At 34.9% G+C, this 13,787-nt stretch overlaps 1 protein-coding gene across 7 annotated transcripts in view; it reads right to left on the bottom strand.

The window, feature by feature from the left end:
* PHF20L1 (PHD finger protein 20 like 1) overlaps positions 1-13,787 on the bottom strand; it is a gene marked incomplete at its 3' end in the record, with an annotated part of 74,958 nt that overhangs the window by 26,282 nt on the left and 34,889 nt on the right. For all 7 annotated transcript variants that reach the window (XM_079722771.1, XM_079722770.1, XM_079722772.1 and 4 more), the window contains 5 exons: positions 13,264-13,516; positions 10,932-11,120; positions 10,464-10,670; positions 3,902-3,958; positions 2,531-2,638 (listed from right to left, as the gene is read on the bottom strand). In XM_079722771.1, the coding sequence (XP_079578897.1) occupies positions 2,531-2,638; positions 3,902-3,958; positions 10,464-10,670; positions 10,932-11,120; positions 13,264-13,516 (814 nt within the window). The remainder of the gene's footprint in view (positions 1-2,530; positions 2,639-3,901; positions 3,959-10,463; positions 10,671-10,931; positions 11,121-13,263; positions 13,517-13,787) is intronic.

Genomic DNA, 13,787 nt, shown 5'->3' with positions numbered 1-13,787 from the left:
TTCCAGAACATTTATTTATGTATTTCGCATCTTTGTCCATAAATAAGAACAGCCTGTGATTGTCCTTTCCCATACCATTCTCTTCTGATTTTGAGAGCAAAGTTTCTTAAATCATCTAAAGTGAATTTGGAGTTGTATTAGTTTCCTAGGGCTGCCCCAACAAATTACCACAAATTTGGTGGACTCAAACAATAGAAATTTATTCTCTCTCAGTTTTGGGGGCCAGAAGTCCAATTAGGTCTCAGCAGGGCCATCTCCCTCTGAAGTCTCTAGGGGCAAATTCTTGCTTGCCTCTTGTAGCTTTTGGTGGCTCAAGCTCCTTGGCTTGGAACTGCATCACTCCAATCACTTCCTATGTGTTTGCACAGGCTTCTCCCCTGTGTCTCAGATCCCCCTCTCCTTTCTCTTATAAGACACCAGTCATTGGCTTTAGGGTCCACTCCAAAACCCAGATGACCTCAATCTTAATCATATCAGCAAAGATCCTATTCCCGAATGCAGTCACATTCACAGGTATGGGGGTCAGGAGTTGGACACCTACTTGTGGGGGACACGATTCATCCCACTACAGGAGTGCGCCCTCTTTTTCTACATTCTAAAATGATTTATGTAAGTTTGGAATAATCTGCTTCTTTAATGCTTGGTAGAACTTGACAGCAAAACTTGTTGGACCTGGATGTCTTTCTTTGTGAAAAGATTTTAAAATGCTGATTAAATTTCTTTCAAGGTTTGAAGACTATTCAGGTTTCTACCTTCCTGAATTGGCAATTGCCCATACCTTCAAATAACCTCTCAAGTTCACTGGCATAAAGTTGTTTACATTATCTTATTTTTATGTCTGGAGCATCTGTAGTTATGCTCTCTTTATTCTTAATATCGTTTATTTGTACATTTTGTCTTTTTTTTCTTAACAGCCTTCGCGGAGGTTTGTTGATCTTATTTGTTTTTTACAAAAAAATTAATTTTGGCATTTTTCATTTCTTCCTAGCATGTCTTTTTAGTTTATTAATTTCTGCTCATATGTTTATTATTCATATTCACTTCTACTTTTTTTGGACTTATTCTAACTTCTTAAGCTCAAGACTTAGCTGACTTTCAGTCTTCTTTTCTAATATAAGTATGTACACCAATTGATATTCTTCTTCAAAGTGCCATTTTAATTACATTCTCAAGTTTTGACACATATATAACATTTTCATCACCTGTCAGGTTCTTAACATCTTACCTTCCCTTTGGTACTGTGCTTTCATCCATAAATTACATAAAAATATTTTGCTTGATTTCTAAACAGATGGGACTTTTTGTCTTTTCAATACTGATTTTTAGTTAACTATAATATCTTTAAAATGTGTTGAGGTTTGCTTGAAGCTGCATCCCATGGTCAATTTTAATAAATGTTTGTGTCTGTTTGATAAAACTGTCTACTCTGCAGTGGCTGAGTCCAGTGTCCTGAACAGGTCTGTTAGATCAACTGTGCAGCTGCCAACTTTCTTAGTACCCTTACAGATACTTTTGAGTTTTGTTAATTTATTAATTACTAAGAAAGATATGAGGATGTTACTCAGTGATGAAATTTAGAAATTGTATGTCTAGAAACACATAAAGTGAACTGAACCTTTCTCATTATATGGTAACCTCTTACCTCCAGGAATGATTTTTGCTTTAATGACTATCTAAAAGGACATCCTTTAGAGACAGGCTATTGATAGAAAAATAATTTGTCTTTTTCCAGGTTTTTCTAAAAATATTTTCCCTCATTTTTGAAAGCTAATTCAAGGGACTGTAAGATTCTAGATTGAGAATAACTCCTTCAGTACACAGAAGGGTACTTGGTCAGGGTATCCAGTCCACCACAACGCTGGCAATGAAAGATTCTATCAGTTGCAGTGATTAATTTACAAACCACTTAACTTACAGACTGTAGTAAAACAGAGCTGCAATTTTCAAAATTAGCAAGACAAGGGAAAGCTACTACAGGAACTTCTCAGCTGTCAAGAACATGGGAATATTGTCCTACCATAATTTTGGTAGAAAAGGACAGTTGAAAGCATCTTAGAATTTTTAAAAATGGGAATCACCGGGCTTCCCTGGTGGCGCAGTGGTAGAGAATCTGCCTGCCGATGCAGGGGACAAGGGTTCATGCCCCGGTCCGGGAAGATGCCACATGCCGCGGAGCAGCTAGGCCTGTGAGCCACAGCCACTGAACCTGCACGTCTGGAGCCTGTGCTCCGCAATGGGAGAGGCCACAACAGTGAGAGGCCCGTGTACCGCAAAAAAAAAAAAAAAATGGGAATCACCATTTTAGCATACAGTCAGCACTCTGCATCCACAAGTTCTGCGACTAGGGATTTAACCAACTGCGGATCAATTTTCAATTTCCAAGGATATGGAACCACAGGTATGAAGGGCTGAATATACCATGCCATTTGATATAAGAAACTTGGGCATCAGTGGATTTTGGTATCTGCTGGGGGTCCTGGAACCAATCCCTCTCCCCACCAACCAGATACTGAGGGAAGACTGGACTTACCATGCTGCTTAGATTTCTTTTTCTTTTTCTTCTTCTTCTTCTGCTTTGGTTTGTAGTGATCTTTGTCCCTCCTCTCTTTTCTTTCTTTATCCTTTTCTTTTCTCTTACCTAAATGACCAAAGTGAGTAAGTTAGTAATCATGACTGATCCTGAGTTGTTCCTCTGTGGTTAACCTAAAAGCAGCATTTATGTTTTAATCAGCTATTCCAGTCACCTGCCCAGAGTGGATGGATTCAATTAAACTGTTCCTGTCATGAGTCTGGAACTCCTGATTAGCTTATTGGGCTATAAGAGGGGATCTTCATTAGCAGTGTTGAGAAATCCCAACTCCTGACACCTTAAAGTTAACACAGACAGTAGTTAAAATCTTTAAATGAGTAATATAACTCAGTTTCCTGATGTGGCAAGAAATAAACTCCATAACTTAAGAAAGACCTGACTGAGGAGACTCAGCATTTCCACACAAAATTTAATGAGAAAATATACTAGAAGCTTAAAAAATAAAAAACAAAAAAACTTGAACTTTTTTTCCTTTGGAAAAACAAAAAAACTAGATCATTTCCACAAATAATTCCTTCAGTCTTTCAATACTTTCCCAGTGTATACAAGAATGAAAATAAAAAGCACAAAGAAAAAAAACTTATTTCATTAAACTAAATTTTGTCCCCAAATTTTAAAATATTCCTTTTTCCCAATCATATGCACTTTAAAGAAAATGAACAGATGTTAAAACAGTTTCCTAGAGTATTTTATTTAAAATTAATTCATCACATATATTCAACTATTGTTCCAACTCAGAAAGGTTTAGCCCATAACTTATCAACCATATTAAACCAACTTTCAGTAACTCAAGCTCCAGGTAGCTAATCTGTAGAATACTTAAGACTATTATCCATTATTCTAAAACTTTTAGTCATTGTAGCACAGAAGACAGAAAAGATAGCAGAAAAACTTTTAGTCATTATAGCACAGAAGACAGAAAAGACAGCAGAAAACTTAGTAACTTTTTATAAAGTAAATTTTTTTTTAAAAGGCTGAAAAAATGACTATTTTAATTTACCATCCATTCTCTAAGTTTCAACAATATTAAATGGTAGCTTATTTTTAAACAGTCATAGTTTTAAAGATGTTCAGAAACATCAAGTTCTCAGAGAAAGCCTTAGGCTCCCTTGACAAAAAATACACATACTACTGCAAGATATGTATCTAAGAAATCACATATTTGGAGCCGAATAACACTAATAAACACTAAAACAGATGATCACTTACACCTAAAGGAGCACTAACAGGTAAAAAGCAAGGGACAGACTATGTCCTCCCACTGCCAAGCCATCTATAGCCTTTTGCTTAAAGATTACTTTCTGTTCATACCAAATGTAGTTGAGCTTTTTTCTTCCAATTTCACTTTTTTTTCTGCTTTCGATATTCCTGCAGGTTTAGGGGAAAAATATGTAAGTTTAGTCAGAAAGGGTTAAAAGTATGGGACAATGTTTTAAATTACAATTGCTCACAAAACTCTACCTAAGACTCTTTTCCCCTAAAGGTCTACATTATTTTATTGCCTGACCTAGTAACAAAGAAGTGGGATTTCTTACTTCAAAGGAATAATAAATTAAGAATGATTTTTGTTCCCTCAGACTACTCAGATTAGATTCCTAGTTCCACCATTTATTAGCTCACAGCCTCGAGTAAATCATTTAATCTCTCAGTGCTTCAGTTTCTTTATCTGCTAAATAGGACTGAGAGCATCTACCTCCTGTTGTTATCAGTATAAGGTGAGTCAAAATGTGTACTGATGAAATGCTTAGTGTCTGATAACTACTAAGTGTTTTTTTTCAATTTCTCCTTTATGGTGGGGTAATAATTTGAGACTACATCAGTTCTAGAAATAGCATAAATATGGGTCTGAACATAAAAAATGTTAGGATAAATGCACTAGGCAATCAGTTAAGATCAACTCCGGCATCACAGCCTTTGGCAATCCACGTTGAAATGCACTCCAGTGGTAGGTCCACGTAACATTTCTGCTCCTGTGACAATTATGACAAAATGCTTTTCCAGTCATCCAAATGAAATATTAAATTTCACATTAAATTATACTGGTTTTCAACAATCTGCATAAAATTTTTAAACTAATATTTAACCTCTGTTGCCTAAACAAACTGGTACCTTTGAACGCCATCATGAATGTGTTATTAGGTAACGATAAAAGCCAAAACAGAATTATTCTATAAATTATTTTGGTCTTTATCCAAATATAAGATATAAAGGCTTATTATCACATACAAAATATTCAACCTTAGTGGAACTTAGGTCTTATTATCGAATAGTCCAAAATATATTTTTAAACCAATAGTGCACCTCATGAACTGTGCTGCTGACACAGACACACTTAACCAAGCTTCTCAACTCATATTCAACCACTGCCAATGCTAATATCTTATGTGTGTCTAGGGTTAATCTAAGAAAAACACTCTAGTGCATTTAAAATACAATTTCAATCTATTAAATTATATTTTAATATCACCAGTTCTGAGTTCTTTGATTTTTAAATCACTGCAGTACAGTATCAAAAAAGCTAGCACTCTATTCATCTTACTGCAAATAATTTACATAATTTAAATAAAACACAATAAAAATGTAAAAATACCATTCAACTTGAATTAAATGCTAATAAGGCTCTAATAATTAAGTTTCAAATTAAGTAAAAATATTGATAACCTCCATGACAAAAAGATTTCTTATGACAAAAAAATGAAAAGGACATCAGAGCAAAGAGAAATACAATTAAACTTCCTTATTATCAAAACTGTTGAACAAATGCCTCACTTCCATTTACTAATTACTGTTTACTAACAATTAATGCCATAAAAATTCCACAAATTTGATGCAATTTTCTTGAAAATGACAAGGCATTTACAACAGAAACAGTAAGAGATTTGCTTTCTAAATCCTCTGTGATAGTAGAGCTATACCAGAAGCAGCCCTTGATCATCATTATTGCCTTGTAGGTCCCTCCCTAATCCCCAGGAGCACTGAATCTCCAGAGTGAAAGGTGGAGCAAGGCCAGAATCCCCTGGGGTGATTCAAATGGAAGGAACTGCCTTACAGGGCTGCCTTTCCTGACTGGAATGTGTGGGATCCCTCAGGTACTTGGAAGACAAATAAAATGGTCCTGAACCTCAGCTCCGGAACACAGGTCAGCACAGCAGAACAGATTCAGTAACTAGAAGAGTGCTTTCAGAAGAACCAGTTCTAGATTGTTTTCACATGTTCTGGTGGGTCCCAAACCTTTATATTTCTTAACTGATAAAATTTTGAAAGTAAAATTGGGGAACTGAGAAAGGCTTGTCAACATTTTACACAATTAAGGATATTAAAATAAATATTCCTATATGCAATAATGGCAGGACTTTTAAAAACACCCATGCCCAAATAGAAAAAAAAAATAGATCTATTCAAGAATTCTACAATAGAATCAATTTCATTTTATGAGAAGTTCTCTACATTGACCTTATTTCTTATTTCACCATGCACTAGAATTTGGGAATCAAAGTACGTGGATATTACAGAATAGTGATTTTTACACTAAATTTTATCAACAGAACATTTTCATCAAACAAAATATTACATAATATGCCAATATATAATACACCCCCCCCCACCGCCAAATGAAAAACACAATAAAAAAACGAATGGAGCTGTTTAGATTAAAGCAAGAGCTACAGATCTCTGAGCCATGCCTGCTTTCACACCCTGCAAGGCGCAGTAATGTGGAGGTTTCGGCAGTGTGCTAAATATCTGATTCTCCTGGCAAAAAAGGAGGCTATCCCTGAGACTCTCCGTGGAAACCCCAGGCTCTGTACAAGCCATGAACATCTGCTGTGGGGTGGAGGGAGATTACGGAGTCTCTGGTTGTAGTTTTGTTTTGTACAATTCTGGAAAAAAACTGAAAAACACTTTAAAACAAAAAGGCTTTTTAGAAAGTAAATGTGAAATTGGTGTCCCCGCAAGTCAGAATGTGACTGTTATTGTCTCACCCATCCATACACTGAGCTTCCATATTTTAACTCCTTGAAGGGGTCAGAGTAATTCAGCATTTGTTATATCAGTACATATATCCAGTAGATAAAAAAGAAAACTAGTTAACATCCCAGTTAGCGACAGAACTAAGAGTAACAGAACTAACGCTCTATCCTTACCTAAAACTGGTTGGCTCTGTTAGAGAAAGCATTCTGATAATAAAATAAAAACAAAGGCACCGATTTTTACAAGGGCACCAATGACTGTTTTTGGTAATGAGGGCAGCAGTAGTATTCTTAACCTTGGTTAGTCATATTCTATGCATGCTTCCCAGTGGAAGAATGCAGAGGATTAGGACAAGTTCATTATCTTTACTGGAAGAACAAGTGTTAACCTATTAAGAACACATGTATATAATAATTGGATAATTCACATAATCTCATTAATTCTTTACCATGACTGTGATATGAGCATGCACATATCACTCACACGAAAAAGTAAAACTCTAAGTCTGTTAAACTATTTCACAGTTAACGACTAACATCCTCATCATTCTTAATACCCTCAAAATTCCAATTTGAAAAAAATACCACCAGAAAATGTCTTTGATACAAGTTCTGGTAAATAATGCTTTCTACAGAAGTTTTAAAATTCAACAGTTAGAAAATTTACTTTTATAATTAACATGAAACAAATCAAGCAAACAAATTAAAAAATTAAAAAGAAAGAAGAAACAAAAACAAAACACCTGGTACTTTGACTGCAGATGGAAGACAACTTGGGAAGCAGATAGAAGGCCAACAAATACTACAAAACAGTTTCGAGAGGGTAGCTAACAAAAGTGTTGAGAGAAAAAAGCACGCAGACCACTGAGAATTTCAGTGCAGGTCAGACAGATTCACAAGGTTTTAATCAAAAGATGTCCAATTAGAACATGACCTGAATTCCATTACTTCCCTCAAAAAATAAAAAATTAAAAGGGGTAATAGAGGGCTTCCCTGGGGGCACAGTGGTCGAGAGTCCGCCTGCTGATGCAGGGGACACGGGTTCGTGCCCCGGTCCGGGAAGATCCCACATGCCGCGGAGCGGCTGGGCCCGTGAGCCATGGCCGCTGAGCCTGTGTGTCCAGAGCCTGTGCTCTGCAACGGGAGAGACCACAACAGTGAGAGGCCCGCGTACCGCAAAAAAAAAAAAAAAAAAAAAAAAAAGGGGGTAATAGAAATAAATCAGAATCCCCCCAAACACCACATTCAAATGCTGTGACTGTATTCAACCCTCTAACAAATGGACTTCCAGTAATTAACATTTAAATCCATGCATTTCCTTGATTTAAGCAATTAAAGTTGCCGGTCATCACCATACATAAGATGATCCTCACTCTTCAACAAATTTACAAATACATCACATTATATATCCAAACTCCTCTCCACCTTTCACTTTTCCAGAAAACTATCTTACAACTTTGACTTTCTCAAATAGTTTTTCGAATACTTAAAAAGGAAAAAAATATTGTGCCTTCCCTCTACCTCAGTACATTTTTTAACCATTATAAGAAACAAGAACCACACCCCAATGATAATTAGCTACATCTCCACAAATATACTAGAAATTCTGGGGAGAAAACGAAAAACCACTAGGCTAGTACTCTGATTAGACACAAAATCACTGGAATTAAAGATTTCAATGTACAATCACTACTTTGATATTTTAGGATACATCATTCAACTAACATAACTTAGTTATTATACAGCTATTTACATTCGTCTATCTTTCAGTCTTGTTACTATTGCTATATAAAAGAAAATACAAACGTTTTCAAATGCACATCTCAAAATAAATTCCCCGGGCTTCCCTGGTGGTGCAGTGGTTAAGTATCCACCTGCCAATGCAGGGTACACAGGTTCGAGCCCTGGTCTGGGAAGATCCCACATGCTGCAGAGCAACTAAGCCCGTGTGCCACAACTACTGAGCCTGCACTCCAGGGCCCATGAGCCACAACTACTGAGCCCACGCGCCTAGTGCCCGTGCTCTGCAACAAAAGAAGCCACCGCGATGAGAAGCCCGCACGCAGCAATGAAGACCCGAAGCAGCCAAAAATAAATAAATTAAATACATAAATTAAAAATATACACATTGGGGGCTTCCTTGGTGGCGCAGTGGTTGAGAAGCTGCCTGCCAATGCAGGGATCATGGGTTTGAGCCCTGATCTGGGAAGATCCCACATGCTACGGAACAAGTGGGCCCGTGAGCCACAACTACTGAGCCTGCGTGTCTGGAGCCTGTGCTCCGCAACGAGAGGCCGAGGCCACGATGGTGACAGGCCCGCGCACCGCAATGAAGAGTGGCCCCCGCTTGCTGCAACTAGAGAAAGCCCTCGCACAGAAACAAAGACCCAACACAGCCCAAAATAAATAAATTTATAAAAAAATATATATATACACATTTTAAAAACTAATGACTTTATCATTTTAAAAATAAATAAATAAAAATAAATTCCTCAATGAATATATATCATTTTAACTTGAACGTATTTTTCATATATTCAGTACAGCAACAAATTCCAGATTGTTAAAGGACTCATAAGAACTTCACCAGGAAAAGTATCTCAAAGGGTTAAAGGTAATTCAGAAATCTTGTGAAAACAGGGAAAAGAAAAATTAATTACCCTACAGATAGAAGGGGCTTAGAAATTGTCCAAAGACAATGGATCAGTTTTGGGAAATGACAAGAAATGTTTCAAAGCCTACAAATCTTCAAATATGGGCACTGATTTTTTTAAAACAAGATATGGAAACACTATCACGTACAAAATAACTTCAATCTTTTATTGATTAATGGAATTGTAGAACACTGTATGTTTAATATTAGTTACACTTTCACTTTGAAAGAAGGAACAAGAAGGTAACAGCAGTAATATAAAAAGTATGCTTCTTAAGTTACTTCAGTCATTTTATTTTAATATACACCACCACCAGAAAAGAGCAAGCTCTATTTTATACTTCACCCAAGGATTTGATAAAGTGGTTTCAGAGATGCTACTAAAATCGATTATCCCAATACTCTCTGGCTGCTAATCAAAAAACAGTTTTATGTTTTTCCCTACTTTTGAACTGACTCAATTCACCTTATTCATCCATCTACGGATAATTCCAAACTAGTAATTTACTGGAAAAGCATTTGAAATTAGTATTTGCCTTTTTTTTTTCTTTTACTGTAGGGGCTCTTTGGTTGAGGTTGAAATTCTATAAAACTTCCAAGTAAAATAAAGTAACCATATAAGGGAAATATAAATAAATATAAATCTAATATTGTTAGATTAAAATATCAACTTGATAAAATACCTCTGAAAGATTTCAGATTACAGTAAGTGTCATAAAATCATCGAAAAATGTCTTACTGAGTATGGCTGATTTTACACATTAGACTCCCAAAATAACATTACAACAAATTACATTTAAATTTTGGAGATTCTGCTCCAAAATATGGGATTATATGTAAGATACAGGTATATAAATTAATTTAAGCTAAGTGTTTCTTAAATATTAAATTCTATTAAATCCTTAAACCTAAGTATTGAGCCCATTAAGTTATTTTCTGGCTTCAAAACCAAGAAACTTCTGTAATTATATTTAGCTCTAATAATTCCTATTTAGTAGAAACAGAATATAAGAAAGTAGTAGAGAGAAGGAAGTAGATAAAAGTGACAAAATAAGAAGTATATCCAGAGAATATGATAGTAAATGGTCACACAAAAGGACGTTAAACAGACTGAGAAGCCCTATCTTCCACAGATGTTATGGAGAAGTATTTATAAAGAGGAACTACATATTAAAATAATGTAATTATACATCAAACTGTTTTTACTGTATAAATGCAAGCCTAGCTAACTTGTAAAATGCATCTTTTTTACCTGATGCTGTTGGAGCTCCTCTTCCATCAGTTACTGCTTTGGAAGAAAGATTTGTAAGCATCTGTGTATCTTCCTTTTCTGCCCTGGGGCATTCATTATGGTAAGAGGGATCTGGGGCTAGCGTTGCTGTAACTTCCGAACCACGACTTAAGTCAAGAGGGAGACAGGGTCCCAGTTTCTCAAGTGACAAATGTGCAACATCAGGCACTACACAAAATAAAGAATATAATATGTTAATATAAATACACTGTCTCGGTTAATATCCATGTGGATTAAAACGTTATATAAATTAAACAGTGCCTGGAAATAAAGAAGGCACTAAATAAATACTTGTAGAATTAAATGAAGTGCTTATAAGTCCAAAAGCTGTTAAGGAAAAAGCGGAAATTTCTTAATATTTTAATAATCTTTATCTCAGTGTTTTGTCTTCTTTTATGTTTGGTTCTATAGAAAAGCAATATACATTACCCTCTGGTACTGAAGACTCTTGCTGATTTTGAGAACTGATGGAGAATACTTTCCCATCAGTGGCTGGAGAGGGAGGAGAACCCTTTTCTACAGAATCATCAGGCATGGGCAAGGTGGCTAAACGCTGAGATCTTCTTCTCCGCTCACTATGCTTGAAAGGTCTAGGGGGGTTCACAGGCTGTGGAGGACCTAGAAAAAGATCTTCAATGTTCACGAAGCAGATACATGCCAGGATCATCTTATAATACTTAAGGAGAAAAATGGGAAAAATGATTCAAATTCTGCCCTCTGATGTTGTAAGGTATCCACAAGGAACGGCATGTTCCAAAAGTAATCAAAGGCAAAAACTGCCCTCATTCACAAGGGTTAATCAAAACTTCTAAAATCTAAAGCCTACCAGAACCAAAAAAAAAAATAACATGGAACATTAATTTCAGGTAGTTTCCCAAGTAACAGACTACAGTTAATTCTCTAATTGCAGATCCTTGTTAGTTGCCATTTTTCCTTTGGGAAAATAATCTCTGTATAGCCAAAGATTTAAAAAAAAAAAAAAAAATATATATATATATATATATATATATATATATATATATATATATATATCCCTTTTGCTACATTACAAATCTAGAAACTCTAAGAAAAAAAAAAAGGCAGGGGCATAGGTGACAAAAATCTGACATGCATTGTAGAGTTAGTGCTTTACTTGCCAACGTAAAACTAATGTAAGTAATTTTATCCCACCCTCGTTCCCGCAAATGGATTTTTATAAACATATATTTGGGCCTGATTCATTAAAAAAAATTCAACACAAACAACTTTAAGTACTCATTATGGGCAAAAACCGAGGATTTTTAAAGAATATGACACTGTTCTTGCCCTCGCGTGTTTTTTGTTTTGTTTTAAAAAACTTGGTGAGCCATTTAAGCATCTTCTAGCTATGTATTAACAGAAGTTTGGAAATTTTTTTTTAACCTTTCATTTTCTTCTTTCTACATGGCATGTAAATATGTTTGATGATTTAGAACAGGCAGGGCTACATAAGCCAATATATGCATGTTAATTTAGAAGGAGGAAATAAGAGTAGTCTAAAAAGGTTGATGCTTTGGGTATTTAAAAATAATTTTACAAAAATCAAAATGCAAAAGACATGATCATAATTGAAAAAAAAAAAGAATAAAATTCAATTGCTGTAACACTGGTCATAATACCAAAATACAAAACAATTGCAAAATAAAATACGTATCAATGTCATGTGACATTGTAGTGACTACTAATGATATTATTTCATGATAAATGCCATAATGAAATGAAGCTTATAAAGAAACAATTGAGTTTTTCTGTTTCCATCCTTTCTACTCATTTATTAAAAAGAACCAAAACAAGACAAAGAAGTACCAAAACCTGATCAAAAATTGAAAAACACGTTTGGCAAAAAAAATATAGCAATGGAATGCAAGAGGAAGTTAATATATTTGATTGATAGAAGTCTTCTCAATGTCACCATTTTTAATTGTTGTGGAAGATATGATATGGAGAAGTTCATAAGGAAATGTGTCATATTCATTTAATAATCAGGTTACTAATTCATTCACTGTATAAACAGCAAAATTATCTTTTACCCAGTGACTTTTCAGGTAATTATTTTTCATATGTCTCTAACTTAGAATACTAAAACATGAGAAACACACAGTCAACACAAATCTTGTCTTATATATATCCAAACCCATGTCAAAAGGCTATTTAAAAAAAGACCAAGTTAACTCTTGAAAGATCAGTGGTATTGAAACAGTAAAATCTTTAAAAATAAGATCAAGGAAGCAATCTTCTTCTTTCATTAGTAAGATTAAACTGAAGTTTGCACTCTAAATCCTACAATAAGAACTGAATAAAATGTATTGCCGAAGCGGGTACAGACAACTGGGGACAATAACTAAATCTATCCATAAGAATAGTCTTAGGAGTTCAGGAAAACATCCACCATGGGTCTTTTTGTATCTCATAATGGTTTTGTTCTGTTTTTTTGTAATGAATCAGGCCTCTCATTGTGCTTGGATTATTAGTTGAGGAGAGTCAAACTACAGTGGAATTTTGGTTATTAAATGCTAAGGTTTCTTAACCAGCAGTATAGTCACTGTACCTCTCTCTGTACAATACATCAGTCAGAAATGTAAATGTTTTTTGCCCCTAAAATAGTTTCAAGTCTTCCCTATCATATCCACTTAAGTTTGAATTTTTAAAATGCAACTTCATAAAAATACAATATAACTACAACCAAACTGCTTTTAATGTATCTTATAGGATAAGTAACTATTTTTTAAAAATCTGTGCTCACTAGTTTTATTTATCATTGAAGAAGAAAGCTGAGATACAAGCGTCAAATCCTCGACTTGTATTAATTCTGGGGAAAGTGGTGATTTAGGGGGTTTTATACACCCAGAAGAATCTCCAGATTCATGTTTGCATTTCTTGCTGCGAGCCTTCCCTGAAGACAAAGTTGAGGATAACAGTGCAGGTTTCTGAGTGTTGGCAGAGCTGCTAATGTCAGCTTCATTTTTTTTCTGACTTTGAGGTTTAGGTGAAATCGCCTGAATAAATAATAAAAAATTGATATTTTTATTTTGGTTTCTTCATTTTTGTTGTTTTCTATTTTGATTGTTAAGCAACTTTAGTATCCAAAAACATTGTTAAGCAACATATAACATTTCTATTACAAATGAAAAACCAAAAAGAACCCCGCAAATTATTAACTAAAAGTTGAATAGGCTGTCTTTAAAGGGATGCTGTCAACTTGTAGTCTAAATTTAGGTTTTTTAAAATGTATTATTTATAATATTCTCTGAAAATAAAATGTTATCT

This window comes from Hyperoodon ampullatus (assembly GCF_949752795.1).
Source record: "Hyperoodon ampullatus genome assembly, chromosome: 17".
In the NCBI taxonomy this organism is placed as follows: Eukaryota; Metazoa; Chordata; class Mammalia; order Artiodactyla; family Ziphiidae; genus Hyperoodon; species Hyperoodon ampullatus.
The sequence above is the reverse complement of the archived record's forward strand: the minus strand, read 5'-3'. Positions and strand labels throughout refer to the sequence as shown.